Here is a 27,840-nt window from a genome sequence, read left to right on the forward strand (position 1 = left end):
GCAGATGAAGTTCAATGTTGAGAAATGTAAAGTATTGCATGTGGGAATCAGAAACCCGAGGCACAGCTATGCGATGGGAGGGTTGTTGTTGAATGAGAGTACCCAAGAAAGGGACTTGGGGGTAATGGTGGACATGACACTGAAGCCGACGGCACAGTGCGCAGCGGCTGCCAAGAGAGCGAATAAAATGCTGGGGATAATCAAGAAGGGTATTACAACAAGAACGAAAGAAGTTATCCTGCCGCTGTACCGGGCAATGGTGCGTCCGCATCTTGAGTACTGCGTCCAGTATTGGTCACCATACCTTAAGAAGGATATGGTGTTACTCGAGAGAGTTCAGAGGAGAGCGACACGACTGATTAAGGGGATGGAAAGCCTTTCATACGCTGAGAGATTGGAGAAACTGGGTCTCTTTTCCCTGGAGAAGAGAAGACTTAGAGGGGATATGATAGAGACTTACAAGATCATGAAGGGCATAGAGAGAGTAGAGAAGGACAGATTCTTCAAACTTTCAGAACATAAAAAAACAAGAGGGCATTCGGAAAAGTTAAAAGGGGACAGATTCAAAACGAATGCTAGGAAGTTCTTCTTTACCCAACGTGTGGTGGACACCTGGAATGCGCTTCCAGAGGAAGTTATAGGGCAGCGAACGGTACTGGGGTTTAAGAAAGGATTGGACAATTTCCTGCTGGAAAAGGGGATAGAGGGGTATAGATAAAAGATTACTGCACAGGTCCTGGACCTGATGGGCCGCCGCGTGAGCGGACTGCTGGGCGCGATGGACCTCAGGTCTGACCCAGCAGAGGCATTTCTTATGTTCTTATGTTCTTATGATGAATTTGTATTTTTTCAAGAACCTCACCATAAAGCAGCAGAGCCAAAATTTCACTTTTCTAGTCTGGTGATTTTCAAAATCCGGATGCTAAGTAGAGTTTAGGACCCACTATAAACTGGCTCGGAAATAGCTGAAAAACATCGAAATGAGAGAGAGAGCCTTTAGTATTTGAAAGCTCCATAAAAACACTGAGCATGGCTAATTAATGTATGCACCAATAACGGAAGGCTTGGGACTGTCCTGAGCATCTTCCAATAAAATCACCTTCTGCGCCGACAACTTCTTCGCTTTCCATCAACTACCGGTATTTGTTATTTATCTGATGTAAATAGGAAAAGCTAATTAAAACATATGAAGCCTTCTGTGGCTTCTTGTCATTAAAGCCAAAGCAAGCATTCTGACGAACGTAATGAAATAATTATGTTTGTCTTTAAGAATGCATTTCAATAACACAAGGAAGCACCACACTTAAATGAAAACATCAGGGACTACGTTTCACTTGCGCCCATTTCCATTTTGGTTAATTATACCCTCAAGCTTTTCTAATAGACCAGGCCCTAAAAATCTTTTGAAGTTGAAATGGCCTGAAGAACCTTTTATAATTAGGGTCTTTGATGAAGAAAGAAAGGTAATGTGGTCCTCCTCAGCACTTTTAATATTTTAAACTGAATTGTTATCACATGAAAGCTTCATTTAGAGAGGAAAATGGGGTAAATTAGGGTGGATGGGATCCAAATTTTCTCCATTCTCCTTAATTGGCAAGCTGATCTAATCTGCACGTGCCTTATTGGCATTCTTGCTGCCGCAGTGCTTTAATTTAATGGATTTACTGACTCTGCACAATGTGGACATACCTAGGGACTATATTGAAATTTAATAATAACAAAAAGTACAGTATTCACTTGGCTAAGCCCTGGGTGTCCACCTGGTTGTGGTGTGTATATGGAGCTAGAAGTTCAGCTCTGAACTGTCAGCTCTTAAATACCAGACTAAACCTTTCAAACATTGCTGGTATGTTGAAAAGACATTTTTACGATTTGGACTGAAGTAGAAACCTTGCATTAGAGCTATGTGTTGATATTTAGCACACGGTTCCCTAATGCAAGGGTAACACCAAAGGTTTACTCCCAAATGCAGTAACCAAATAACACACAAAAGAGGCCTGGAGCATATGTGCTAACATGGGAGAGAGTACCATCAGAAGTATTCACATGTGACAGTGATATCTTGTGCACAAATTGGCAGCCGGAGTTGCTTGAAAACACATCTGCATTTGTGCTGAATGCTATTATGCAATACCAATATTTAAACGCAGAATAACATTTCGGCCTAAGTCCATGCACCTCAATGTGCCAATAAAATTTTTTGTGCTCAGATCCGTGTGCATGTGCCATTCCCTATGTTCAGCATTTTGTTCTTTCTTCCAGCATTCCTTCCCCCCCTCCCATTTGCATCTTGTTTTCTAACCCATGTTCCGTGTGGAACCCAGGGAAAAGCTGTGAGTCTAGATACTCCCAGCAGTGGCGTACCTAGGATATGTGGCACCCGGGGCCCATCATTTTTTGACATCCCCCCCATGTAAAAAATTTTTTTTTTTTTTTTTTTTTTTTTGCAATAACCATGAAATGGAATAAATGGTCAGAATAGAAACAGGCAGTGAAAATTTTCTTTTATTGAACCTCATATATGTAACCATTTTTCCAAACATAACATAACATAAATTATGTCTAAATTGTCATGACATTAGAAGTACATATGGAGTAGTTGCAGGTGATGCTTGGGACAGTTCTGATTGTGTTAGTTCGGTTTTATGTGTTTTTTGAATAGAAGGGTTTTTATTTCTTTTTGAAGGTTTTGCAATCTGTGGTTGATATCAATTGGTTGTAGAGTTGGGGGTCGAGTGTTGCAGCTCGAATGGCTAGGAGGTTGTCGAACAGTTTTTTTCTTTTGACGTTTTTGGTTGGAGGGTGTGTGAATGGTGCACAAGTTCTCCTATGTCTGTTTGAAGTGGATTGAATTATTTAGCTGAAGAAATTAGTTACCCCCCATTCCACACACATTAATTCTCTTCCATTTTTGTTCCCATTATAAAAAACACTGATAAGTTCCCAGAAAAAAAATACATTAAAATAAGAAGTGAAAACAAAGGCCCCTACAGATGAGAACATAACATAAGAATAGCCTAACTGGGTCAGACCAATGGTCCATCATGCCCAGTAGCCCATTCTCATGGTAGCCAATCCAGGACACTAATACCTGGTCAAAACCCAAAGAGTAGCAACATTCCATGCTACCGATCCAGGGCAAGCAGACACTTCCCCCATGTCTTAATAACAGATTATGGACTTTTCCTCCAGGAATTTGTCCAAATCTTTCTTAAAACCAGCTACACTATCTGCTTTTACCATAACTTCTGGCCACTTCATTTTTAAGTTTAGATCTTTCCTTTCAAACAGAGACCTTGCTAGATGTCAAATACAGCACAAGGTAACTTCACATGGACTTAGCTGTGCAGGAAATGTGAATCTCCTCATACACCCACCATATAGTGCAAAAATGTGCAAAGGTCTGTTTTTTTCTTTCGATCACTACATAGCCTAATGCCACACAAGCAGCGCTGTTACAAACATATTCTGTAGGTCAATGCTAAGGATAACAAAGTTTCCTTCCTTGGACCAGAAGGAGATAAACCACTGGAAGAGATCCCAAAACAACACCCAAAGACCCACTCAGTGTGTGAATCAGTTGAGTGGAGTGGACTAACTGGGGGGTGGAAATGGGCCCGGAGTTTGCTCAGCAGAATTTCCCAGACCACCTCTTCCTCTCAACACATTGACACGCTGCCACCATCACCACTAGGAACACCTCACTGGGTAGGCCAGCTATGCTATAAACTTTATAAAACACATTATTATATTTTCTTATAAAGCACATATTTTAACTGACCTCTCTGACATCCTCAGCCTTTCCATTCACAAAAATAGAAGGAAGAAAAGTTCCCATTTCCTGCTGTCTCATGTCCCCGGCCTATACAATATTTTTTTTCTGCAGACCCTTCAAAAGTCTGACCAAATCCTCGTTTCACTTGCATTATAAAGTACTGAGGATGCCATCTCTCCCCAATCCCAGGTCCTAAAGTCTAAGACAGTAGCGCAAACTAATGCTGCCAGATACAGGAAAAAAAAATTTTGATTCGATTCAGCCCTATTGAATTGGTTTTTCAATTCGATTTTCCTGCCCAGTTGGGTGATTTTTTTCAAAACTCCTGGTGGGTTTTATAGCTTTTTCACCCCCTTTGGCTTCTCCTAACCACACTGGCGCTGTGGTGTAAATAAAATAAAGAAACAAAAAGGACTTTTCCTCTTTCTGTTAAATCCTAGCTCACGTTTGCAGTCCAACACCAGCTCTGGCAGGATACACATTTCAAATCTGACATGTTATAATCACAAAACAGAAAATAAAATTAATTTTTCTACCTTTTGTTGTCTGGTTATATTTCAAATCTTGTTGGTCCAAGGCTCTGGTTTTCTTCTGATAACTTGCTTGCCAGGGTCTCCTTCTTTCTGCATGCTAACCATCCATCTGCCAACTCTGTCCTCCCTTTCCATTTCCCTTCCCTTCCCAGGAAGTCTGGTATCTTTCCTTTTTTTCATCTCCCTCCACAGATCCACCTTTTCTTAAATACCCTTTCATCCGGCATTTCTCCCTCCTTCCCCACCATCCCAGAGTCCACCATCTCTCCGTTTCTTTTCCTAATTACCCTCCTATCCAGTATCTCTATCCCTCCTCCACACCATCCCTTGTGCCCAATTTCTCTCCCTTTCTGTTCCTTCCCTCCCTAAATCCCATGGTCCATCATCTCTCTCCCTCTCCTCTATTTTCAGACCCATTATTTCTTCCCCCCCCCCCAAAGTTTGGCATATGCATGTCTCTTTGAACACCCCCTTCCCTCCGTGTACTTCTAAATCATGGTCCCCCCCCAAAGGCCTGTCCCCCCTTAAAGGTCTGCCTGTCCCACCTTGAAGGCCTGCACCCCCCTTGAAGGCCTGTCCCTTCCCCTTGTAGGCCTGTCCCCCCCTTGAAGGCCTGCCTGCCTGTCCCCCCCTTGAAGGTCTGCACCCCCCGAAGGCCTGCACCCCCCCGAAGGCCTGTCCCCCACTTGAAGGCCTGTCCCACCCCCTTGTAGCTTCTCCCCCCCCCTTGTAGGCCTGTCCCCCCTTGAAGGCCTGCCTGCCTGCCTTTCCCCCCTTGAAGGCCTGTCCCCCCTTGAAGGCCTGCACCCCCTTGAAGGCCTGCACCACCCCCCTCGAAGGCCTGCACTCCCTTGAAGGTCTGCACCCCCCCCCCGAAGGCCTGTCCCCCACTTGAAGGCTTGTACCACCCCCTTGTAGCTTCTCCCCCCCTTGTAGGCCTGTCCCCCCCTTGAAGGCCTGTCTGCCTGCCTTTCCCCCCCTTGAAGGCCTGCACCCCCTTGAAGGACTGCACCCCCCCCCCGAAGGCCTGCACTCCCTTGAAGGTCTGCACCCCCCCGAAGGCCTGTCCCCCCCTTGAAGGCCTGTCCCACCCCCTTGTAGGCCTGTCCCCCCCTTGTAGGCCTGTCCCCCCTTTAAGGCCTGCCTGCCTGCCTTTCCCCCCCTTGAAGGCCTGTCTCCCCCTTGAAGGCCTGCACCCCCCTTGAAGGCCTGTCCCCCCCCCTTGTAGGCCTGTCCCCCCCTTGTAGGCCTGTCCCCCCCCCTTGTAGGCCTGTCCCCCCCTTGAAGGCCTGCCTGCCTTTCCCCCCTTGAAGGCCTGTTCCCCCCCTTGAAGGCCTGCACCCCCTTGAAGGTCTGCACCCCCCCAAAGGCCTACACCCCCCCCGAAGGCCTGCACCCCCCTGAAGGCCTGCCTGCCCCCCTTGAAGGCCTGCACCCCCCTTGAAGGCCTGCCTGCCTGCCTGTCACCCCCTCCCCCTTGAAAGCCTGCTTGCCTGCCCGCCCGCCCCACCCTGAAGGCCTGATGCCCCGACCCACCCCGAAGGACCGCTCGCCCCCCTGGCCTCCCCGCACCACCTATGAACAGCCGCAGCAGGATCGCGAAGTCAGCGTCAGCGATCCCTGCGCTGCTTCCTGCGCCACGGTCCCGCCCCTCCTCTGACGTCAGAGGAGGGGCGGGATCGCGGCGCAGGAAGCAGCGCAGGGATGCTGACGCTGACTTCGCGATCCTGCTGCGGGCTGCTTCACAGGTGGTGCAGGAAGGTCAGTGGGGCGAGCGGTCCTTCGGGGGTGGCGGGGGACTGAACGGCAAGGCCGGGAACACCCCCTTAGGGCTGGTACCCGGGGCGGCCCGCCCCCCCCGCCCCCCCCCTAGGTACGCCACTGACTCCCAGTAAAGAGAAGAAACGTGCATGAATATTCCTTAATAAAGCTGGTTGCGGAAGAACTGTCTAATCTTTTGTGTCTCCTCTGATCTTGCGTTAAAGCCTCACCTTTGAGCTCAGCCTTTCCATTCCTTTGGCATGGGTTTAAATGTACTATGGTGTCACTATCTATGCAAGACTGTGCCCACCAAATTGTATACAAACCCTAGCACACTCAGGGCAGGATTAACCAATAGGCCCAGTAGGCACATGCCTAGGGCTTGAAATGTTCAAGGGGGCCCGATGAAGGAGGGCATCAATATTGTTTTTTCCAAACGGCGATGGGCCCCCCCCTATTGACGGAAAGTAAGACAAGCAAGCAACGCAGGTATGAAAGGCAACGGGAACTATAATTTTGTAAGTGGTGTTGCTTGCCCAAGGCTTCCCTCTGATGCAGCTTCCTGTTTCCGCCTGGGCACATGGTGGGGTGGGGCAGGGCAGGGGGTCCAGTGAACTTGTGTGCCTAGGGGCCCTCAACGAATTAATCCTGCCCTGAGCACACTTACATCAGCTCCGGAGGGAGAGAAGACACCAACAATTTCACAACTCTTTTTAATACATCCCATCTTTCAATCAGATTCCAAAATTGACTACTCCACAGAAAAAGTTAACTTTGCAGATAGATACCACAGTTTCTATCAAGAATGGCCTTATATACAAACATCTATATTCAGGAAACTAACTGACACTACCAACAGCTACCTTCCTGATGTCAGCTTCCACACTTCACATACAAAAAAAAGTCCAGAGAGGCAAAGATAAACACTTCCAAATTCTGACTCCTTCAAACAGAAAAAGTTATAGCCCCAAACTGTTCTCCAGGAAGACGGTCTCTTCATTTAACTTACCCAGAGTCCATCTTGCAGTGACATGCAATGTAGAGCTGAAAAAAAACTGAGAACAACAAATCCTGCAGTCATTACTGCAAGAGGATGAATTATTGAAAGCGATATTTCCAGCTTTGCCAGTATTGTCCTTCTGACAGTCACCCAATCCAAAAGCAGTAATTAGGGAAAAGCAAGCTCCCACCAGAAGCTCAAAAAGAAGAGAATGGCACCAATCCCTGCAATATATCAAGTTGCAAAGTATGCCAGCACATACCATAGGACTCTAGAGTGACCCTCATGAAAACCCCCCAATATAAGGGGATCATACTCTTCTAATATTGCATATATTATTAAATGCAGAAATTGTAAAGACAAATGATATGCTAAGGAATAGGCCAGATGTTAAAGACAAGAATCAATTCATGCAGACATCACATTGGATGCCATAAAGCAAACCAAGGTGATTACAAGGGACATCCCCATACTAACTGATAAAAAGCTAGATGCAAAAAAACTGGATAGAGTGGTGAAAGAGAAAAACACCAGGATGGCATAGAGGTGAATCGCGTGGAGAGAGAGAAGATCCTCATGTATCAAGTCTGAGACCCAGAAAATGAGGCAGAGATACAGAAATATTGATAGGATGCCCCAGGCTTGATCAGAAAGAACTTCCAAGTGCACCTAGATAAGTTGCTTATACCTGTTATATCTTAGGAACTCCAGAAGAAAGATCGCTTTTGCACGAGTACTACTGTGAATGTTACCAGTAAATCTGAGAGACTGGGATCATACTCCTATACCTTGGCTTATGCGTGAGGTTTACTCCTGTCATAAGGTCATATTACACACTTATCTAATGTTAAACCCATATTAGATGCTTCATTCATTCTCTAACCTGCAGAGTAGAGAATGACACGGGGATAAATTTGTCCCTGTCCCTGCAGGAACTCAATTTCCCCGTCCCTGCAAATTTTGTCACTGTCCCTGCCCCATTCCTGTAAGCTCAGCCTTAACCGCACAAATCTCGAACACTTATGATTTTAAAGTGTTTGAGGCTTGTGCAGATGAGGACAGAGCTTGCAGGAATAGGGCAGGGACAGGAAAAGAACTCACCAGGATGGAACAAGAAAATGAGTTCCTGCGGGGACGAGGAAAAATTTGTCCCCTTGCCATTCTCTACTTCTGAGTCCCAAGCCCCAGTAATCACTTATATAAAGTGACTTGAGAATCTTGAAACTTTGAAATGTACAAACATCCTGGTAGGGTAATAGGGTACTCCTATTACCTATTACTGTATTAGTACTACCTATGCCCACCTATCATTCTCTGTGCAAGAAACTCCCCAACCACTATACAGTATGTCCTGTCTATCTGCCAAATTAGATTGTAAGCTCTTTAGAGCAGGGACCATCTATTGCAGGGGTGCCCACGCTTTTTTAGCTTGCGAGCTACTTTTAAAATGACCAAGTCAAAATGATCTAGCAACAATAAATTTTTAAAAAACACAAAGCACACTGTACGCAGAGAAAATGTTCATTATCATTTGTATTCGGGTTTTTTTCAGAGGTCAAGGCAGATGACTTTAACATATGCAATGTCACCTCAGTAACAACTATGCAAAAATAGACAAATATACCCCCTCCCCTTTTACTAAACCGTGATAGCAGTTTTTAGCGCAGGGAGCTACGCTGAATGCCCCTCGCAGCTCCTGACGCTAAAAACCACTATCATGGTTTAGTAAAAGGGGGCCATAGTGCAAAATATAGACAGCAGATATAAATTCTCAAAACGGACACATTTTGATCACTAAATTGAAAATAAAATCATTATTCCTACCTTTTTGTCTGCTGATTTTATAAGTCTCTAGTTGCACTTCCTTCTTCTGTAAATCCAATATTTCTTTCTTTCTGCCCCTCCCCTTTTCTTTCTTTCTCTGTCTTTCTCTCTCTCACCCCCTGCCTATCTTTCTTTCTCTCTCCCCCTGCCTGCCTTTCTTTCTCTCTCCCCCTGTCTGCCTTTCATTCTCTCCCTGCCCCCCCCAAGCCATCGCACCGATTTCTCCACTTCCCCGATTTTTTTTCTCTCTCCCTGCCGCCCCCCTCTCCCTAAGCCATCACGCCGATTTCTCCCTGCTTCCCTGAGCCAGGCCTGGCGCATACAAGCGCCGGGCCTACAATCCTTCACCTCCGACGTCAATTCAGACATTGGAGAGGAAGTTCCAGGCCAGCCAGGCAGCGATTGGAACTGTGAAGTGCAATTGGATCAACACGTAAGTTTAAACATAAAAGATATATCGGTATACAGTATAAAAGAACTGATTCTACCCTTTTGTGATGAGGACCTTTCCTGCTGGATGAAGATAAGCATATAGTAATATACCTTCCTAATCAAGGTGGAGTGTTTTTTAAAGACCTATGATGATAAGTGAGCTTACTTGCTCTTCAGCCTTGTCTGTTATGTTAAGCACCCTGTACAGGCAGTCCCCGAGTTACAGACACCTGACTTAAGTACAACTCGTACTTAAGAACACGCGTTTGTGACTGCATTTGATTTCACTGAGCAGTATTTCCAGTGGCATAGACTCCTATACTTCTCCTGTAGCAGATTCAGGAATGACGCATGGCCACATTTAGAACAGTGTGTGATTGTGCATTATGTACCTTAGAGGGAACACTGGGTCACAGTTGGCCCTTTTGTCAGCTGGGAGCAGAGATAAGCAACAAGAATCTTAAAATCTACAAGTTACATACAATTCCGACTTAAGAGCAGCTTTAAAAACGTAACTTGTTCTTAATCTGTGGACTGCCTGTACTAAAATGAAGTCTTTTTTCTCCAGTGGTAGGTTAGGTTTTAGTTGCTAATTCTCCAGTAAAAGAAAATAGATTTTTGGATGTTGTGATATTTGTCCTATTCTACCTAGTTATAGATTTGATATGTGCAAAACTAACCCCTTAGGAGAAATTGCCCCTGAGGCAAATCAAGGTGACACCTCTGTGGGAAATCAAGTACGAGGTGCCACTGCAAAGTTCTCAGTCCAACCAAGAAGAGAGTGAAGTGGAGCCATGAAACTTGGTTCATAGACAACGGCGCGAAAAACAAAAGCACGCGCCGACAATTGAGCGCAGCACGCGCCACCGCGCCGCTCTAAATTACAGTTTTTAGGGGCTCTGACGGGGGGTTTTGTTGGGGAAGCCCCCGGTTTACTTAATAGACATCGCTCCGGCGTTATGGGGGGTTTGGGGGGTTGTAACCCTCCACATTTTACTGTAAACTGAACTTTTTCCCTAAAAACAGGGAAAAAGTGAAGTTTTCAGTAAAATGTGGGGGGTTACAACCCCCCACACAACGCCCCCACAACGCGGCGCGATGTCTATTAAGTAAAGTGGGGGGGTTCCCCCCCACCCCCCCACCCCCATCGGAGCACTAAAAACAGTAATTTAGAGCGGCACGGCAGCGTGCGCTGCGCTCAATTGTCCGGGCGCACCTTTGTCCCGGCGCGCTTTTGACCTGACACCATGAAACTTACAAGTTATTGCATACTTTTCTCGATACTTTTCATTTCAGTGTTATGAAATTAAATGAAAAGTGTCAAGAAAAGTGTGCAATAACTTGTAAGTTTCATGGCTCCACTTCACTCTCTTCTTGGCTGAGCTGAGAACTTTACAGCTACCCCTCATATCAGAATCAGAGCAATGTATCAATGAAATTTGAAGTTAAAACAAGAAAAGATGTGGGACTTTACTGCACAATAGCTGTAAATTTAATGTGACAACCAGTATGTTTGTGTATTGGGGGGTGGAGGGGGTTAACCAATGTTTTCTTGTTTCCGTTAGTGTGCAGTACCTGCTGGCAGTTAATGTAGAAGCATTTAGGGCCAGATTCTATAAACACCACGCTGAGGCTGCCTAGCGATGCCTAACTAAAATATGTGCATAATCTAAATTCAATTAGCTTAAATGGTGTGGTAAATGACCGTGCATTAAGTTACTTGATAAATTGATTTAAAAGCAGAATTCTGTGCATTGGTTAAGTCGAGGCGCCTTCCCACACTTATCTGAAAAGTAGGTGTGGTTAGAGGGGGAGACTAGGTGTGGTCGATTTAGGTGTCACTAGGTGTCTGAGTTAGGTGCCAGTATATTAGACCAGGTAAAACCTGACCTAATGTACCAATGTCTACCTTCACCCACACCTACCCATGATAAAGGACATACACTAGACATCATCAGCTTCCTCGACCTGACTGAGCACAAAACTTCTGCCGAAGAGGCCCGCTGGGACCTTGTCCCATGGTCTGACCACCTTCTAGGCTCTTTCTGCCTCCCCATCTTCATGTCTCATCTAGGTACTCCACCCCGGCCCACAAAATCTATCACCTACCGCAAAAAAATCACGAGTGAATTGTTCTGGACCCAATTTCTTAATCAACTTCCCCCTTCTCCTAAACACACAGACCCAGAGTCCAACTGGCATAATTGGGTTAACCTTTCCGGGACTACCTACCACTCTCTGGCCCCTTTATCTACAAAATCTATCTCCCACTCCCACAAAGCCCCCTGGTACCTTCCATACCACAGGGAACTAAAACAGAATTGTCGAGCCCTGGAACGGAAATGGAAAAAAATCGAAATCCCCCTCAGACAAACAATCCTGGCGAGACAACATCAAGTGCTATAACACAATACTAAAAAAAACAAGAAAGAATTTCTATGGAGATAAAATCACCAGATCAAAAAATCAAAATAGTACTCAGTTCTACATCTGGCGAAACTTAACCTCAAAAAACGACTCCACCTCTCCCCTCTCCCCTCCTTCCGCAAACGACTTAGCCAAATTTTTCAATGAAAAGATTTCCACCATAAGGAGCTCTTTCCCCTCAGCAGTTTCTTACAATTCTCTTCCTCCCAATGACTCAAACCCTATCTCAGCGGATAGATCCTGGACGACATTTGAACCCATATCTGAACCCCAGATCTCTAAACTCTGTCTCAGACTGAAATCCTGCAAATGCATCTTAGATCCTTTCCCATCCCACCTTTATGAAAACATTTCTGCACAGGCCATCTCCTCCCTTACAAGACTCATTAACTCTGCTCTACTATCAGGCTTGTTCTCCACAAAAATGGGCCACATTGCCTTGTCACCTATTCTGAAAAAAGCCGATCTCGACCCCTCCCTACCATCAAACTACCGTCCCATAGCAAATATCCCTCTACTTACCAAAGTTCTAGAAACCATAGTTGCTACCCAGCTCTCCTCCTATCTCGAGAGATTCTCCATTCTTCACCCCTACCAACATGGCTTCAGACCCTGCTTTAGCACTGAATCCCTCCTAGTTTCCCTAATTTCAAAGGTACAACAACTACACTCACGTAACAAATTCGCTGTCCTATTACAATTCGATCTTTCTGCTGCTTTTGATGTCGTCCACCACAACATACTACTTTACCAACTTTCTGAGATTGGAATCGACTCCACCGTCCTAATGTGGTTCTCAAACTTCTTATGCTCCCGCCCCTACACCGTCAACACAAATGGCACCATGTCCACTCCTTGGACTCCATGTTGCGGTGTCCCTCAAGGATCACCCCTTTCCCCTATTCTCTTTAACATCTATATGTCCTCCCTGAAACTCTTTCCACTATCCCCCCTGGAAACAATCTACACTTATGCAGATGACATCCTTGTCCTCCTTGAGACTGACCAGAACCTCACCAACCTCCACGAAAACATTACAGCTTGCATAATGAGACTCCGTGCCTGGTCCCTCTCGGTACAGATGAAACTAAACGAATCAAAAACAAAACTACTCTGGCTCGGCCCAAAATTCAAACACCTGCCCACACTTTTCGCACTACCCACAGGCAATACACTACAGCTCGAATTCTCATGCAAGGTCCTTGGTATCACTATCGATTCCTCTCTCTCCCTCAATGACCACCTCAACTCCTTGGCAAAATCATGCTTTTTCAGCCTTCACATGCTGAGGAAAGCTAGATCCTACTTCAGCCAACAACACTTTGCCATCCTTGTCCAATCCATCATTCTCTCCAAACTAGATTACTGCTTAAATCTATCAAATCTACTTAAATCTATCAAAAAAAGTATTCTAAGACTCCAGCTAATCCAGAATACTGCAGCCAAACTGATCTTCTCAAAACGTAAATCTGACCATGCCTTCCCACTCCTTGCCAAACTACACTGGCTCCCAATAATCTCCAGAATCCATTTCAAATGTTCCTGCCTGGCTTTCAAGATCATTCATGGAATCCTCCCACCTCTTATCCCACTCCTCCAGTCCCGACTCCTCCAGAACTGCCCAAAGGCATAAACTAGCCTTCCCCTCTCCACGCAGCATCCACTATGCAGGCAAACTGGGAAAATCCCTTCTCTTCAAAATCACAGGTCTTTGGAACGACCTCACCACCCCGTTGCGGAACCTGAGCTTCCGTCAGTTATTCCGCAAACAACTGAAAACCTGGCTTTTCAGCAAATTGTAACTCTATCCTTCCCCCCTTTCTCTTCCCCCTTCTACACATAAGTTCATGTAATCCTTTTTCTTCTTCTCTACCCACCATTTTAAGTTCTTGTAAACCGTGTCGAGCTCCATACTCATGGAGATGATGCGGTATATAAACTTAAGGTTTAGATTAGATTAGATTAGGCCTTAGGCTCCTCCCAGGATGCAACAGGAGGGGGAAAGCCCACCATTTTATTATTTATTTAAAGCTTCTATACTACTACTAATGATGGGGGAGTCAATTCAGAGCTGTCTAAGAAAGATAGAAACATGATGGCAGATAAAGGCCAAATGGCCCATCTAGTCTGCCCATCCATATGACAGAGTTAGTGTTTCTGTAATGGTGTTATAATACAGAATTAGAGTGTTTCTGTGATGGTTTTCAATACTGCTTCAGATAATATTCACTGGTGGTTTGGTGCATTTAGAAATCATGGTATGGTGCCTTTACTTATCATTTATATTTAGCCTTTTTGACTGAATATACAGTATGTATATGTCAGCTCAGCCTTACATTGCTAGCTGTCAGCATTTTCTGTTGGCCTAACCATGTCAGCAAAGGCCTATGGGACATTATATCAATCTGACTGGAATGTTAATGCAGATAGACCCTAAAAGCTCCTGTACAGAATCTACATACATTAAGTATCCAGCCAGACTGGATTGTTTATCAAGAAGGTAAGCTACTTGAATGGGACAAAGAAGCTAGACAGACTAATTCCATCAAGCATTCCTGTAAGTGTCACTCCTTCCTTATCAATTAAGCTAACCATTGTTTCATACAATTAACAATTTACAAATTATAAAGAGAAAGATACTGGAAAATACAATAGATTCTGTTTTTAGAATAAGATTCCAACCTATAAAAAACCCTCCTCTCTGGAACACCTCTCTCTCTCTGGACTCTTGTTTATCTCTCTCTTTGCCCTCACAGCACCTATTCAGGAACTGGTCTTTTCTCTCTCATTCAGAAGAGCACAAATATCTTTATGTATCTTTCTTATAAGCACTGCATATCTGTAGTATTAAGCCTATTTATATACAATATACTCTTTATGCAATCACTCTTGGCTGTTATTGTCATTAATTTCACTTCCTATTGAACCTCCTGAGGGTACTAAACCCGGGACCTGGCAGATTGTAAGGCCGCCACCTTATATATTGTTGGCTTGTCTGCTGCAACACCCCCTCTGCAAAACCTTATAGTATACTCTAGAGCACAGTTCTTCAACCGCCGGTCCGCGGACCGGTAACGGTCCGCAGGAAATTTTTGCCGGTCCACGCAGGACCGGCAAGATTGACTCATTTGAACTTCCTGCCGGTCCGCGCAGGACCGGCAAGATCAGCATCGGAAGCGTGCGCTGGGCCGGAGAGATCTTGGGGAGCCTCCGACAGTGGCTTTCTCCCCTCTCTGCAGCTCTCCTTTACTTCCCAGCGCAGCGATTCACGAAGGCAGCCTCGGGGCTTTTGCTGAGTCGCGGCTGCCTCTGATGATGCAACTTCCTCTTTCCTCAGAGGCGGCGCGACCCAACAAAGGACCCGAGGCTGCCTTCGTGAATCGCTGCGCTGGGAAGTAAGAAGAGCTGCTGGGAGGGGAGAAAACCACTATCAGTCTGGGAAGCTGCTGGGCAGGGGAAAAAAGGGACAGCTGCTACTGGAAAGGGAGAAGGAGAGATGCTTCTGGGAGGGGAGGAGGGAAAGGAATCTGGGAAGCTGCTGGGCCAGGAAAAAAAAGGGACAGCTGCTACTGGAGAGGGAGAAGGAGAAGGAGAGATGCATCTGGGAGGGGAGGAGGGAAAGGAATCTGGGAAGCTGCTGGGCCAGGAAAAAAAAGGGACAGCTGCTACTGGAGAGGGAGAAGGAGAAGGAGAGATGCATCTGGGAGGGGAGGAGGGAAAGGAATCTGGGAAGCTGCTGGGCCAGGAAAAAAAAGGGACAGCTGCTACTGGAGAAGGAGAAGGAGAGATGCATCTGGGAGGGGAGGAGGGAAAGGAATCTGGGAAGCTGCTGGGCCAGGAAAAAAAAGGACAGCTGCTACTGGAGAGGGAGAAGAAGGAGAGATGCTTCTGGGAGGGGAGGAGGGAAAGGAATCTGGGAAGCTGCTGGGCAAGATAAAAAAAAGGGACAGCTGCTACTGGACAGGGAGAAGAAGAAGGAGAGATGCTTCTGGGAGGGGAGGAGGGAAAGGAATCTGGGAAGCTGCTGGGCAAGGAAAAAAAGGTACAGCTGCTACTGGAGAGGGAGAAGGAGAGATGCTTCTGGGAGGGGAGGAGGGAAAGGAATCTGGGAAGCTGCTGGGCAAGGAAAAAAAAGGGACAGCTGCTACTGGAGAGGGAGACGGAGAGATGCTGCTGGGAGGGGAGGAAGGGAAGAGAGTTACTGCTGGACAGGAGGAGGGAAGGGAGAATGAAAAAAGGAAGGAAACAGCTGGCAGAGAGATTAGAGGAGGGGAAGGGGAGACACAGGCATGAGAAAGTAGAGAGATTGATGATAGGAAGGGGTCAGCAGAAAAATAAGCAGAGGGACAACGATGATAGATCTGGTGTAGGAGAGATAAAAATGAAGAGAGCAGTGAAGCTGGAATGAATCATGTAAATAGGAGAGAGGGGCACAAGCTGGATGGAAAGGGGAGAGGGACATAGAAAGAAGACAGATACCATATGGAAGGAGGAGAGGACAGATAGTGGATGGAAGGGGCAGATGCTGGATTGAAGAGACAGAGAGGGCATACGCTGGAAGGAAGAGAGTGAAAAAAAGATTGAAAGCAGAAACCAGAGACGACAAAAGGTAGAAAAAAATAATTTTATTTCTATTTTGTGATTAGAATATATCAGATTTGAAATATATATCCTGCTAGAGCTGGTGTTAGACATAACTGGGGACTGCAAAACCCAGGCAGTGCTTCTTTAGCTTTCAGCTGGCTTAGGGCGCTCTTTGACCAGGGGGCAGTTGCCCTAGTTGCACTCCCCTAAAACTATTCCTGTTATGTGTTACTTCAGTATTCTGTTAGCATGATATTTCTGTGTAGCATTCTGTAATAATTTGGCTTGTTCAGTTTTCTTGATAGTAGAGGGGATATATGTGAAGGGGAGGGGAGACAGGGGTTTTGTTGATCCTTGCTCTGAATTATTTGTATTTATAAAATTACAATTCTACAGAATATTGTTTCTTTTTATACTTTAATAAAATACATTCAATATAAAATCATAACTGAGGCTTGTGTGGATGGGATCAGATGATTTGTGGGGACCGAGCTCGCGGAGATGGGGCGGAAACGGGATTTTTAAATTTTAGTCCTAGTAGTTTGCCGGTCCACAAAATAATTATTTTTTTTCTGCCGGTCCACGGGTGTAAAAAGGTTGAAGAACACTGCTCTAGAGAATAATATATATACCCTATATATATTTTCTGGATCTATCTACTGAATTCCTTCTATCACGTTCTTAGTATGAGGTAGCTAAGTATTTCCTCTATATTCCTACCTCCTTGTCTGTTGCATTATTAGTTAACAACAACACACTCCTGATTTGCCAAACAAATCCTAAACTAGAAAAAACAAGGAAGGCAACCAAGTCACATCAAGGTCTGCGTGGGGGAAGCTCAAAGTGCCAAACTTGTCTCACAACTTACAAGCCAAATACAGTGTAACATGTCAAAAAGCATGTCACACTGTATAATGTTGTAGAGCGCTCTCAGTGTGAACCCTCAGTGATAGGAGCGCAGCTCCGACACTTCACTTCTGGGTCAAGGCAATAATCCTCCACCCGCACACCATCATCGAGCGCCCTGTGTGTGCAAGAATCAAACCAATCAACAATCAAAGTGAGTAAATGAAACCTGAGCGACCCCCACACAAACCCTGCCAGCCAAACCCCCTCAAAAAGCACGCACAAAATCACAAACAAAATCAAAAACCATACCAAAAAGTGAAAAACATATCCAAAAATAAGCAGTACTTATCCAAAACTGTCACACAAACGGAAAAACCGCGCCAGGAAGAAAGGTTCAACCGCGCTGGTTTCGGGAGGAGCCCTTCTTCAGGAACCTGGCCTCCAACAGAACACGAGCAGAGAGGACGGCTGGAGCTCATCTTAAATCATGGCAAAGAAAGTTTACAGTGGCAGAAAACAATTACTTATATAGAAAGGACTCCACCCCAGTCACAATATCTCTCTTGAGACTGGCGCTCATTTACTTAAAGATCTGATTGGCATTAAAACGTTAATGCCAGCACAATACATTTAACAGCACATAATTACTTGTGGGGGAGGGGGGCAGGCGGGGGGGGGGGTCTTTCAGCCGCGGGCAGGGGAGGAGGGGGCTGATTGCACCGATGGCAGGAGGAACCGGGCATCCCTCCTGCTATAAGTTTGGCTGCTTCTCCTGTCACTACTGTCAGGGCTCTGAATTGACTCAATCGCTCACCTCCGTGCAAATCATTTGCATGCAAACAAGATAGTGAATGAATCGCTGTTTCAAAATCGGCCAGAGAATCAGCCAACAGCGATTGAATCGCTATCTTTAGTGAATCTGGGCCTCTGTAATGAACGGTTCATAGACAACGGCGCGAAAGACAAAAGCGCGCGCCGACAATTGAGCGCAGCGCGGAGGCGTGCGCCGCACAAAATTACAGTTTTTAGGGGCTCCGACGGGGGGTTTTGTTGGGGAACCCCCCCAGTTTACTTAATAGACATCGCGCCGGCGTTATGGGGGGTTTGGGGGGTTGTAACCCTCCACATTTTACTGTAAACTGAACTTTTTCCCTAAAAACAGGGAAAATGTTAAGTTTTCAGTAAAATGTGGGGGTTACAACCCCCACACCCCCCACAATGCGGCGCGATGTCTATTAAGTAAAGTGTGGGGGGGTTCCCCCCCACACCCCCGTCGGAGCCCTAAAAACAGTAATTTAGAGCGGCGTGCGCCTCCGCGCTGCGCTCAATTGTCTGGGCGCGCCTTTGTCGCGGCGCGCTTTTGACCTGACACCGTAATGAACCCTTGTTTGAATTATTTCTGCACTAGTCAATCACTTTCATTAAGATCATAGGACATGAATAAAAATGCTTTTTGGAAGGGAGAAAAGAAGCTCCCACATAATGCACATTTTTCACCATGAATGCAGTGGTTAGAGTAGCTTATAGGCCTGGGTCCTCCTCTCTATGGTTCACTAGCCCACCCCCCAGACTACTTAAGCCACCTCTGTGTAGGCTTTCCTACGCCAGATGCTGATGTTCTGGAGGCAGAGATGTACATTTTTATTCTGATTTTTATGGCGGTGTGTCAATGTTATTAATCGTTTCTTCTGTCTTCCTCATTTTATATTGTACATCACTTTGAATTTCTTGAAATTGCAATACAATCAAAAATGTTAAAAACTTGACTATGGCCCCACAACCACTTCATATACCCCTCCCACTGCCTGGAGGAGGGGGTACCCCGCCTCTGTTGGGCACCAAGCCACATACGCCACTGAAGTTCTGAACTATAAGCACTAAGGGGTACATAAAAACATAAGAATAGTCTTACAGGATCAGACCAATGGTCCATCAAGCCCAGTAGTCTGTTCTCACAGTGGGCAATCCAGGTTACTAGTACCTGGCCAAAGCCCAAGGAGTTAACAACATTCCATGCTACTGATCCAGGGCAAGCAGAAGCTTCCCCCATGTCTTTTTCAATAACAGACTATGGACTTTCCTCCTTCTTATGTGCCCCTAAACAGTGCAATACACATCTAGCAGACACTACATACTGTATATGATTAATGATAAGGAAGAATAATCATGTCTCAAAGTGACACTGCCTGAAATATCAGAAAGTTTTACTTCTCCCAGTGTTATTTTTGAAGTTTACTATACTTTTTAGTTATAGGATACAAAATGCCACATACATAGGACTGTGGCTGGATTTTTCTTCGGTGGGGACATTATTTCACAATAACTTATGGGGGCTTTTGGCAGCACTGATTACCCTCAGCTGGTGTTGTACTCCCAAAGCTGACAGCAGGGAAAAGAAAGGAGAGCTCCTAGAAGGTCAGTTTCCTGCCTTCCCCTCCCCCAAAAAGCTATGAGCTTTACAAAATAACGTATCCCTAAATATAAACAATTCTGCATGGATGGTGAATTCTTATGTTTCATGTCAAAAAATTTGCTATATTGGAAGAGAGATTTGAGCAGGGCTGGCCAATTTTTGCGTTAGCACCTCCACCCCCGCAATCTGGTATCTCTCTCCTTCCCCCCCTCCCCCCACCTGTGATCTGGTATCTCCTTCCCTCTCTCTCTCAAGTCTCCCCCTCCTGTTGGACCAGGTGAGGCACTGGCTCAGGACGCTGATGATAAAGGGTGCCAAAATTCCAGTCCAGCATCTATCCCTCTAGAAATCTGGAGGTAGACTGTTCTGGGATTTTGACACTCTTTATCACCGGCACCCTATGCCAGGGTCTCACCTGGTGAAGAGGATGAGCCAGCCTTGGATGTGGGCCATTTAGATCAATCCAGAAAGATGAAAAAAAAAGAAGCGATTAGGGATGTGTAGTCTACATGTCTTAAATATGCATTTATATCACGTATCCCATGCTATTATGAAGTAACCACAAATCCTGTGTCCCACAAGAGACCCTTAAAGGAATTAATATGTCTAAAAGTACCATAGTTACCATATTTATTGCTCTATAAGATGCACCTGACCATAAGACGCACCCACCTGTAGAGGAGGAAAAACCAAGAAAAAAAATTCTGAACCAAATGGTGTGCCCTGTCCCCTATCCCCCTAGTCTAGTGGTAGGCTGGGACAGGGTATAGGGTACGTCTAGTGGTGGCCACGTCTAATGGTATGCACTTGTAGTGGCAGCCAGCCCCCAGCCCTCCCCCCCCCCCTTCGGTACCTATTTTAAAATCTGTTGGTCCAGCAAGTCACAAGAACTGACAGCAGGTATTCAGGGAATAGCATGGGACCATGCAGGACCGCAAAAAGATCGCGCCTGCCTTCTGCGCCGCTCTGCATCTGATGCAACAGATGGAGGCAGCCATCCAGGGAGGGAGGGGCAGGAGCTTTCAGTGCAGGACCGACAGATTTTAAAAAAGGTACGGGCGGGGGTTATATTCACTCCATAAGACACACCCTTATTTCCACTCACTTTTGGGGGAAAAAAAGTGCATTTTATGGACCGAAAAATATGGTAGATTGTGAATCCGCTGGGACAGAAAGAAAATACTTAGGCTAGATTCTGTAACTGGTGTCTAAATTTAGGCACCTATTGCATGCCAGTCACACTTAGGCGCTCATTACAGAATCGGGCCTAACTTAAAACTTAGGCGCCTACAATGTAGGCCAGGGATTTAAAGACCTACATTGTAGGTATCTAAGTCCTCTAGAGAATTGTGCCTAGCAGCATCTCCATCCCCAAACATGCCTACTTTAATGTCCGGTGCTATGCAATAGTTTTAAAAACCATTAAAGCATATTAGAATAACTGTTAACAAGAAGTTTCTGCACTAGAGTCCAGTCAGGAATTATGACAAACATTTTGTCTTCAAACCTCTTAAACCTGGCATAAAATACAGAAGAATCTCAGCTAAGCAGCATTCAATTAACTGGCACTCTCAACCAACCGGCAAAAAAATTTGCTGGCCAAAAAAATTTCTTACGCACTCCTCAGACAACCTCCAAACAACCTCCCTCCAGCCCCGAAGCAGTAGGTAGCCACAAATCTCCCTCCCTCCAGTCCTCGAAGAAGCAGCGGCAGCCATCCTGGCGCCCCCTCCATCTAGGCCTGAGGCAGCAGCAGCAGCCGATCCTGACAACACCCCCTCCCTCCCTTACCGAAGGAGTAGCGATAGCTGGTGAACAGAAGAAGCACCAGCCGGTGAACAGAAGCGCCGTAAACAGGCTTCTTCCAGCCAGCCCTGGCAGGGCCTTTCCTCTGCCATGTCACTTTCGATACAGCAGAAGAAAGTTCTGCCCGAGCTATCCAGAAGCAGCCTGTTTACGGTGCTTCTTCTATTCACCGGCTGCCGCTACTCCTTCGGTAAGGGAGGGAAGGAGGTGGGTTGTCAGGATCGGCTACAGTAATTTTTTACACTAACTTTCAATCAACCAGAAACTACAGTTATCTGGCATCCACCAATCCCCACGGGTGCCAGATAGCTGAGAGTCTATTGTACAACAGAAATCAGACAAGCTGAAGGTGAAGATATCCACCTATGGATACGCCTACCTTTGCAGAATACAAAAAATACCCCCCCCCCACTGTTGCTAACATATTTGTAGGTTTAATAAGATGGGCTGAACTCGAATGCTTTATTTTAATAGACTATACCCAAGATAGAAAAAGAACCTTTTGTACAAAGGTCCTGAAGGGACTCTTTTCCAAATGTTTTGCACCAGCGCAAAAACTGAGCAAGATTTATCTGTAGAAGACCTGCAGCCCTTGTCCCCGAGGAAAACACTCACAAAAGGCCCCAATTCCTTTTGAATCGGAGCAAAACATTCAAAGGTAAACTCCTACATTTCCCAAAACATATAAGTGATCACATTCACCAACAAACCTTAATTTTGTTTTCTTTTTTTACATTTTTGTTCCATCCCCACGCATCTATCACACAGGATTTAAGTGAAACTACTCCAGAGAAAATGAAGAAAGACCTTTTGCCCTGTGCCCCCTCTAATGTGTGACAGACCTCTTTTAATTCTGATGATGTTAATTGCCGCAACTGGGAACTACATAACCAGACAATGGTAACATTTTAAAATAGGAACATTCTTTCTTGAATACTTTCTGGAAACTACTCCAGGGTATAATGTTCACACCCCTCCCCTCTTTCCAATACCCTTCAGGGATTTTCCTACTTTACAGCCTCTGGTTTCTTTCTGTCAGTGAGTGACGGCAAAGAATACACATACTATTGCCATTCCAATCCAATGATTCCCAGTTCATTCATCTCTGTTCTTTTCTTTCTTTCTGTGCCTGCTTTCCCAATAAACACTCCTATCTACCCAAATTGGCTTATTGGAAGGTGGGGGGAAAGGCAGAGGAGATGTGCACCATTTCATCTGCTGCCTGAGCTCATAACCCTCACTAAAAATCCTAGAATTAGGATTTATTTTTTTATTTTTAATGGGAAATGAGTGTAGTGAACTTTTATGGACATATATTGAAGTCAAATGCATAGCATGGATTTGAATCAGAATTAAGATACAGAGGATCTAGAATCAGAAAATAATAGTAAATATTGAAGAACTAAAGCCAGTATAGGCCAGACTTGAACGATCTGTGTCTGCATATGGCCGTTTGGGGGAGGATGGGCTGGGGAGGGCTTCAATTGCAGGGAGGGTGCAGATGGGCTGCAGTAGGTTTTGACAGAGATTTCAGCAGTTGGAACCCAAGCACAGTACCGGGTAGAGCTTTGGATTCTTGCCCAGAAATAGCTAAGAAGAAAAAATTTAAATTGAATCAGGTTGGGCAGACTGGATGGACCATCTACTATGTTACTATGAGGCCACTAGAAAAGGTTCCTGGTGTGGAATATACCCAGGGTAACAGTTTAGATCCAAACTCTTCAAACTCTACTATCCATACAAAAACGCTGGGACATCATAGGTCTAAGTAGGGAGCTTTTCTGATATTTCATGTCAGCTGGGCTTGTGTTCCTGTATTTTTCCAGCAGTGAGAGCCAGTGCTAGTACCTTGCTCTGCAAATGTACAGGAATTCTCTTCCTGAGTTATTCTTTTTTGGCTCCCTGCTCCCAGAGGATCTGCCTAGGAATGTAGTGGACTTTTTTCTCCCTGAAAGTACCCTCAGTTTTTGATTGTTTGTTTTTTTGTTTTATTTTTTGGGGGGAGGGTTAATGTTTGGATAATATTGGGTTGCCAGAAAGGTTTGGGTAGTGCCTAAATCTGAAATCTAGATTGGCAAAATCTCTGTTGAAACATCAATTTCAGGTTGGGACATGCTGTCTTAACATACTGTCTTCCTTCCTACTGATAAGGTAATTTTACATTTACAATTTTCAGTGTTCTATATTCAGAAGTTAAATGTTAACTAAAAAAAATAAAATAATAAAAACGCAAAAGCAAAGTTTATTTTTAGAACTTGCCATTTACAAACAGATAAACCTTGGTTTTAACGAAATTGTGCTATTTAATAGTTTTATCCATATAATTACATTTCCAAACCCATTGAAAAACAATGGGTTTGGATTTCTCCTCCCACTTTATAATTGAGAATGCAAATATCATTTACAGATTACACTCAAAGGCTCTGCTGTTTCTAGATTCCCCCTTCTCAAGGCAGCTAGACACACAATGGGCGACAAACCTTTCAAAGGGAGGCTTATAGATAGTAATTAACCCTCCCACGGGAATAACAAAAAGAGTTCTTGGAAGGTCTGCAATTTATTTATCTTTCCTGAAGCTGGTCCCTTTGCTGAGCTGAACTTTATTGCTATCAGCACTTGGCTGTTGTCACTGATCCCAGTCTAATAACACATTTACCAGTAACGCAGCTCCGATAACACAAATCCCCCTGTTGACCTGATGGAGGCAAATACAGTCTTTTTATTATTCTGAAATTGATTAGCCAGACAGTCATGGAAAACAATCTTGTTTCCAATAATCTATCGATATATTCGTGCAGTTTTATCTTGCTGATAGGAAAAACACTTTTTGGACCTGAAGAGTTCTTATTTGCAATGATTCTATTTCCTCGAACTGATTTTTTTAGCCCCTCTGCGGTTTTTCACATTTTAATGAACGACAAGATTTCTGCAGAATGTCGGCGGACTTCTGAGTTTCTACAGAAAGCCCATTTCCTAGTGTGTCCGCTGCCGTGTCGTGGGTATTAGAGCATCTACTTCTGCACTGTACGTTGGATGACTGGAAAGCAGTCGAACAAATAATCCAGTGGCTTTCTGTTCTCTGCTTCAGGAGCTAAAACACTTGGCATAAAAAGTTTGAAGAAACCTGCTCTAGTGGCCATTGGTTTTGTAGTGTTGAAACATGTCGATAAGAACCCACCTGCAAGACTTGAGGGATGTCACAAACAATGTACATTATGAGAACTACAGAAGTAGAAACCTGGCAGCTGTTAACGCACAATGGAGTTGACAACAACAGAAATAAAGGGCAGCTCACAAAGTGAGTAATCATATACAGGTGGTATTACAGTCCATAACTTCAGCAATTACATGCAAATACAAAGTTTATAAGCCAAGTTTTTGTTTATCTTCAGCTCTTTGATTTGGTAATACATATTCCAGTGCAATAGGTGTGTCATTCTGAACAACTGGATTATCTCCCCAATGCCTCTGCAGAATCCACTATGGATTTTTTTTTTCTATAACCCTTCTGTGAACCGCCTAGAACTGCTGGCGGAGTGGTATACAAGAAAATAAATTATTATTCTCACAATTTGACGACCAGCACCGCAAGTTAAGACGAAGGGCAGAACTTTTTTGCTGAAGTTATTACCTAATGCAATTAATCAGAGCCTGCGTATTTAGGATATACAGTTGGTTTTTTTTTTCTTTCATTTTATTTTATATCTCACTCCCTAAAGTGAGAATCAGTAGAGTTTGCTTCTTGGCAAACAAATGTTATAAATGCAATTATGCAAAGAATACCAAACTGAAGTGCCAAGGAAAAAAAAAAAAAAAAGTTCAGAGCTTGGTGATAAATAGCTAAGCAATTTATCTAAATCAGTGTCAAAGCCCAGAGCAGCATCCTGCAGGCTCCTGGTTGCAGTGTCTGCGCTTCTTGTCATCTCTCAAACATGAAGCGACGGCTTTAAAGCACTGTCACCAGTTTACAGTATACAGGTAGGCGCCTTAAGTCCATACATGCCAAGGATCAGATAACAGAGCAGTTATTTCTTTTCTTCCCCCCCCCCCCCACACACTTTAACTCTCTGTTACTGTTAACAAGACTCCCCCTCTCCGCAAGCCCCAGCCACTGAGGTACGGCTATAATTGATGGCCGAGCTCAGGGGTGTTCACAGTCAGTAGTTCTGTAGCAAAACAACAACTTCTTGTAGCCACAAAGCAAATAAGAAAGGTGGCAAGGTCAACGGCAAGAAATATTGCCTTGTTTTCTTACTTAGGGAGATATTTATGGATGCATTAACCACGCCAGCCTTTAGAAACCCCACCTAAAACCACGCAGGGCATTTGGAGAAATGACATTTGAAAGGCTTGCCCTGTACGCGCGTGCATAGAAGAAAGAACCATGACAAAAATGCAGGAGGATGCGTTTTGTTGGGTTTTAAAGGCGTTACTTTTGATGATGAGAATTGCCATGATGCTGCCCATCCACATGGATACATTTTAGAAAGATGTGGGCTTTTATTGCCACAGAGTACTTACGCGCCAATCTCCTTCTCCTCGCAAAGCATAGGGTTCATTTTATCAAGCCATGCTAGCGGTTTAACGCGCTTAATAGCGCGCATTAAACCGCCGGCCGCGCTAGCCGCTAACGCCTGCCTTGAGCAGGTGGTAGTTTTTTGGCCAACGCGTGATTAAAAGTCATGTGCGCTAACCCCGCTAGCGCGGTTTGATAAAAGGAGCCCTTAATGTTGTCATTCATGGCATTTAATGTATAAATGAGACAAAACTATTTCAAGATTAAATTTGCTATCCCCCTCCCCCTCCCCCGTCAGAGTAGCAACCCTGTTTTGTCACAGAAAAAAAAAAGACTTTATTTCTTCTTCTTTTAACACGAGATGTTTTTTTGTTTTTGTTTTTTAATTTGCTCGCATGCATACCAAATAAAAGTGAGACAGCATGAACTTTCTACCATAGATATATGCATAGGCAGTGGATAATTGACCTACATTGAGCAGTGTAGCGGTGTTGCCACTTTGTCTGTGCCAAGCCACTGAAGCAAGCTTTCAGAGTCTTCTCCTGAAGCATGCAGGAAGACGGACTTGCAGTGTAGAAATCCAGCATTTGTCCCGGGCTCACTGCTAACACATCCATACAGTCAAACATGATTTTCCTTCCACTCTAGTGTCCACAAAAGTACTTATCCCTCTAAGTGTCGAGGAAAATAGCATATAAAAAGTGCATCCAACTCCATCCAACTCTGCCCCCCCTTTTTTTTTTTTTTTTTTGGCACGGAGACTGTTGGTCTTTTTCCCAGACCAGAATCATGAATTATGACAGACAACACAGCTAAAAGCCTGTAATTGATCCAAATGATCATTTACCATTTTCCAAGCTGCCTCGCCATTCTAGCAGGATGACGGAGGGGGGGGGGGGGGAGGTGAACACGAGGAATTCCAAGTTTTCGCTCTGACCGCGGGAATCCCCCCCCCAAAAAAAAAAACCAAAATCCTCCGGCACTTAATCTGCTTCTTCGGCTACCAGTCACGAAAATCGCGCCCACCATCAAAGCCTCCGAGAGATTTGCCTCGGGAAAGCTCCGGATCCCCCTTCGGCAGAGAAATAGATCCTTCTACTTTTGCGGCAGCTTACTTCCTACTACTTGTGCCGCGCCAAATGAAAGATTGAATCGCGTAATATATGCGAGTGAACTTTCCATGAACCCTTCCCAGGCTGCTAACCTTCAAATGACCCAATTGGTCTGACATCACCAACTCCCAGGATTCTCACAGAGCTTAAAACCTAGCTGCAGAAGCGGAAGCCTTGCAAAGGGAAGGCAGGCAGGCAGGCACCGAGCAGCAGCAGCAGCAGCACCGACGCTCTCTGGTCACACCAGCCCCCCCCCCCCTCCCCAAGGGGCCAAAGGGCTGCTTTTTGCATCCAGCTCGCAGAGCGGGTGCCAGCTTCTATTTACACCGCGTTTGACTTGTTCATACGATCTCTTTGCAGGTCACTTTCCTAACCGTGTTGTGTGTTATTCCTATTATCTCTGCCCGAGATAGGAGGGAGGGGGGTTGACGCACGCAGATACCGCCCCCCCCCCCCCGCCTCCAGCTCTTCCGCCACCCGTACGGCACTGAAGCTGCGATTGCACTTTTCAGCTTAGCTGCGGCTCTGTCTTCATGAAGAGCTCGGAGAAATGTCACATATGCCAAATTCAATCAGTCCGGGAGCTACTGTGTTTTCATTCATGTTGAGGGGTTGTTGGGGTTTTTTTTTTTTGCGTTGTGTTCTGTTGGAGATTTAACGACTGTTAGCAAAAAGACGAAAGAAAAGACATTGGTGGCATCTAACATAGTAACATAGTAGATGACGGCAGATAAAGACCCGAATGGTCCATCCAGTCTGCCCAACCTGATTCAATTTAAATTTTTTAATTTTTTCTTAAAAAATGTAA

General features: G+C 45.0%; 1 protein-coding gene across 4 annotated transcripts in view; it reads right to left on the bottom strand.

Annotated features, from left to right (window-relative positions):
- Positions 1-27,840, bottom strand: part of RARB (retinoic acid receptor beta) — a 751,528-nt gene that overhangs the window by 322,106 nt on the left and 401,582 nt on the right. The window contains exon 1 of one of the 4 annotated variants that reach the window (XM_033930171.1): positions 26,393-26,655. The exons of the other annotated variants lie outside the window; for them this stretch is intronic. Coding sequence (XP_033786062.1) covers positions 26,393-26,549 — 157 coding nt within the window. The 5' untranslated portion in view covers positions 26,550-26,655. Of the gene's footprint in view, positions 1-26,392; positions 26,656-27,840 lie in introns of those variants that run through there. 4 annotated transcript variants of the gene reach the window in all.

The sequence above is a fragment of the Geotrypetes seraphini genome, chromosome 2 (genome assembly GCF_902459505.1).
Source record: "Geotrypetes seraphini chromosome 2, aGeoSer1.1, whole genome shotgun sequence".
NCBI classification, from domain to species: Eukaryota; Metazoa; Chordata; class Amphibia; order Gymnophiona; family Dermophiidae; genus Geotrypetes; species Geotrypetes seraphini.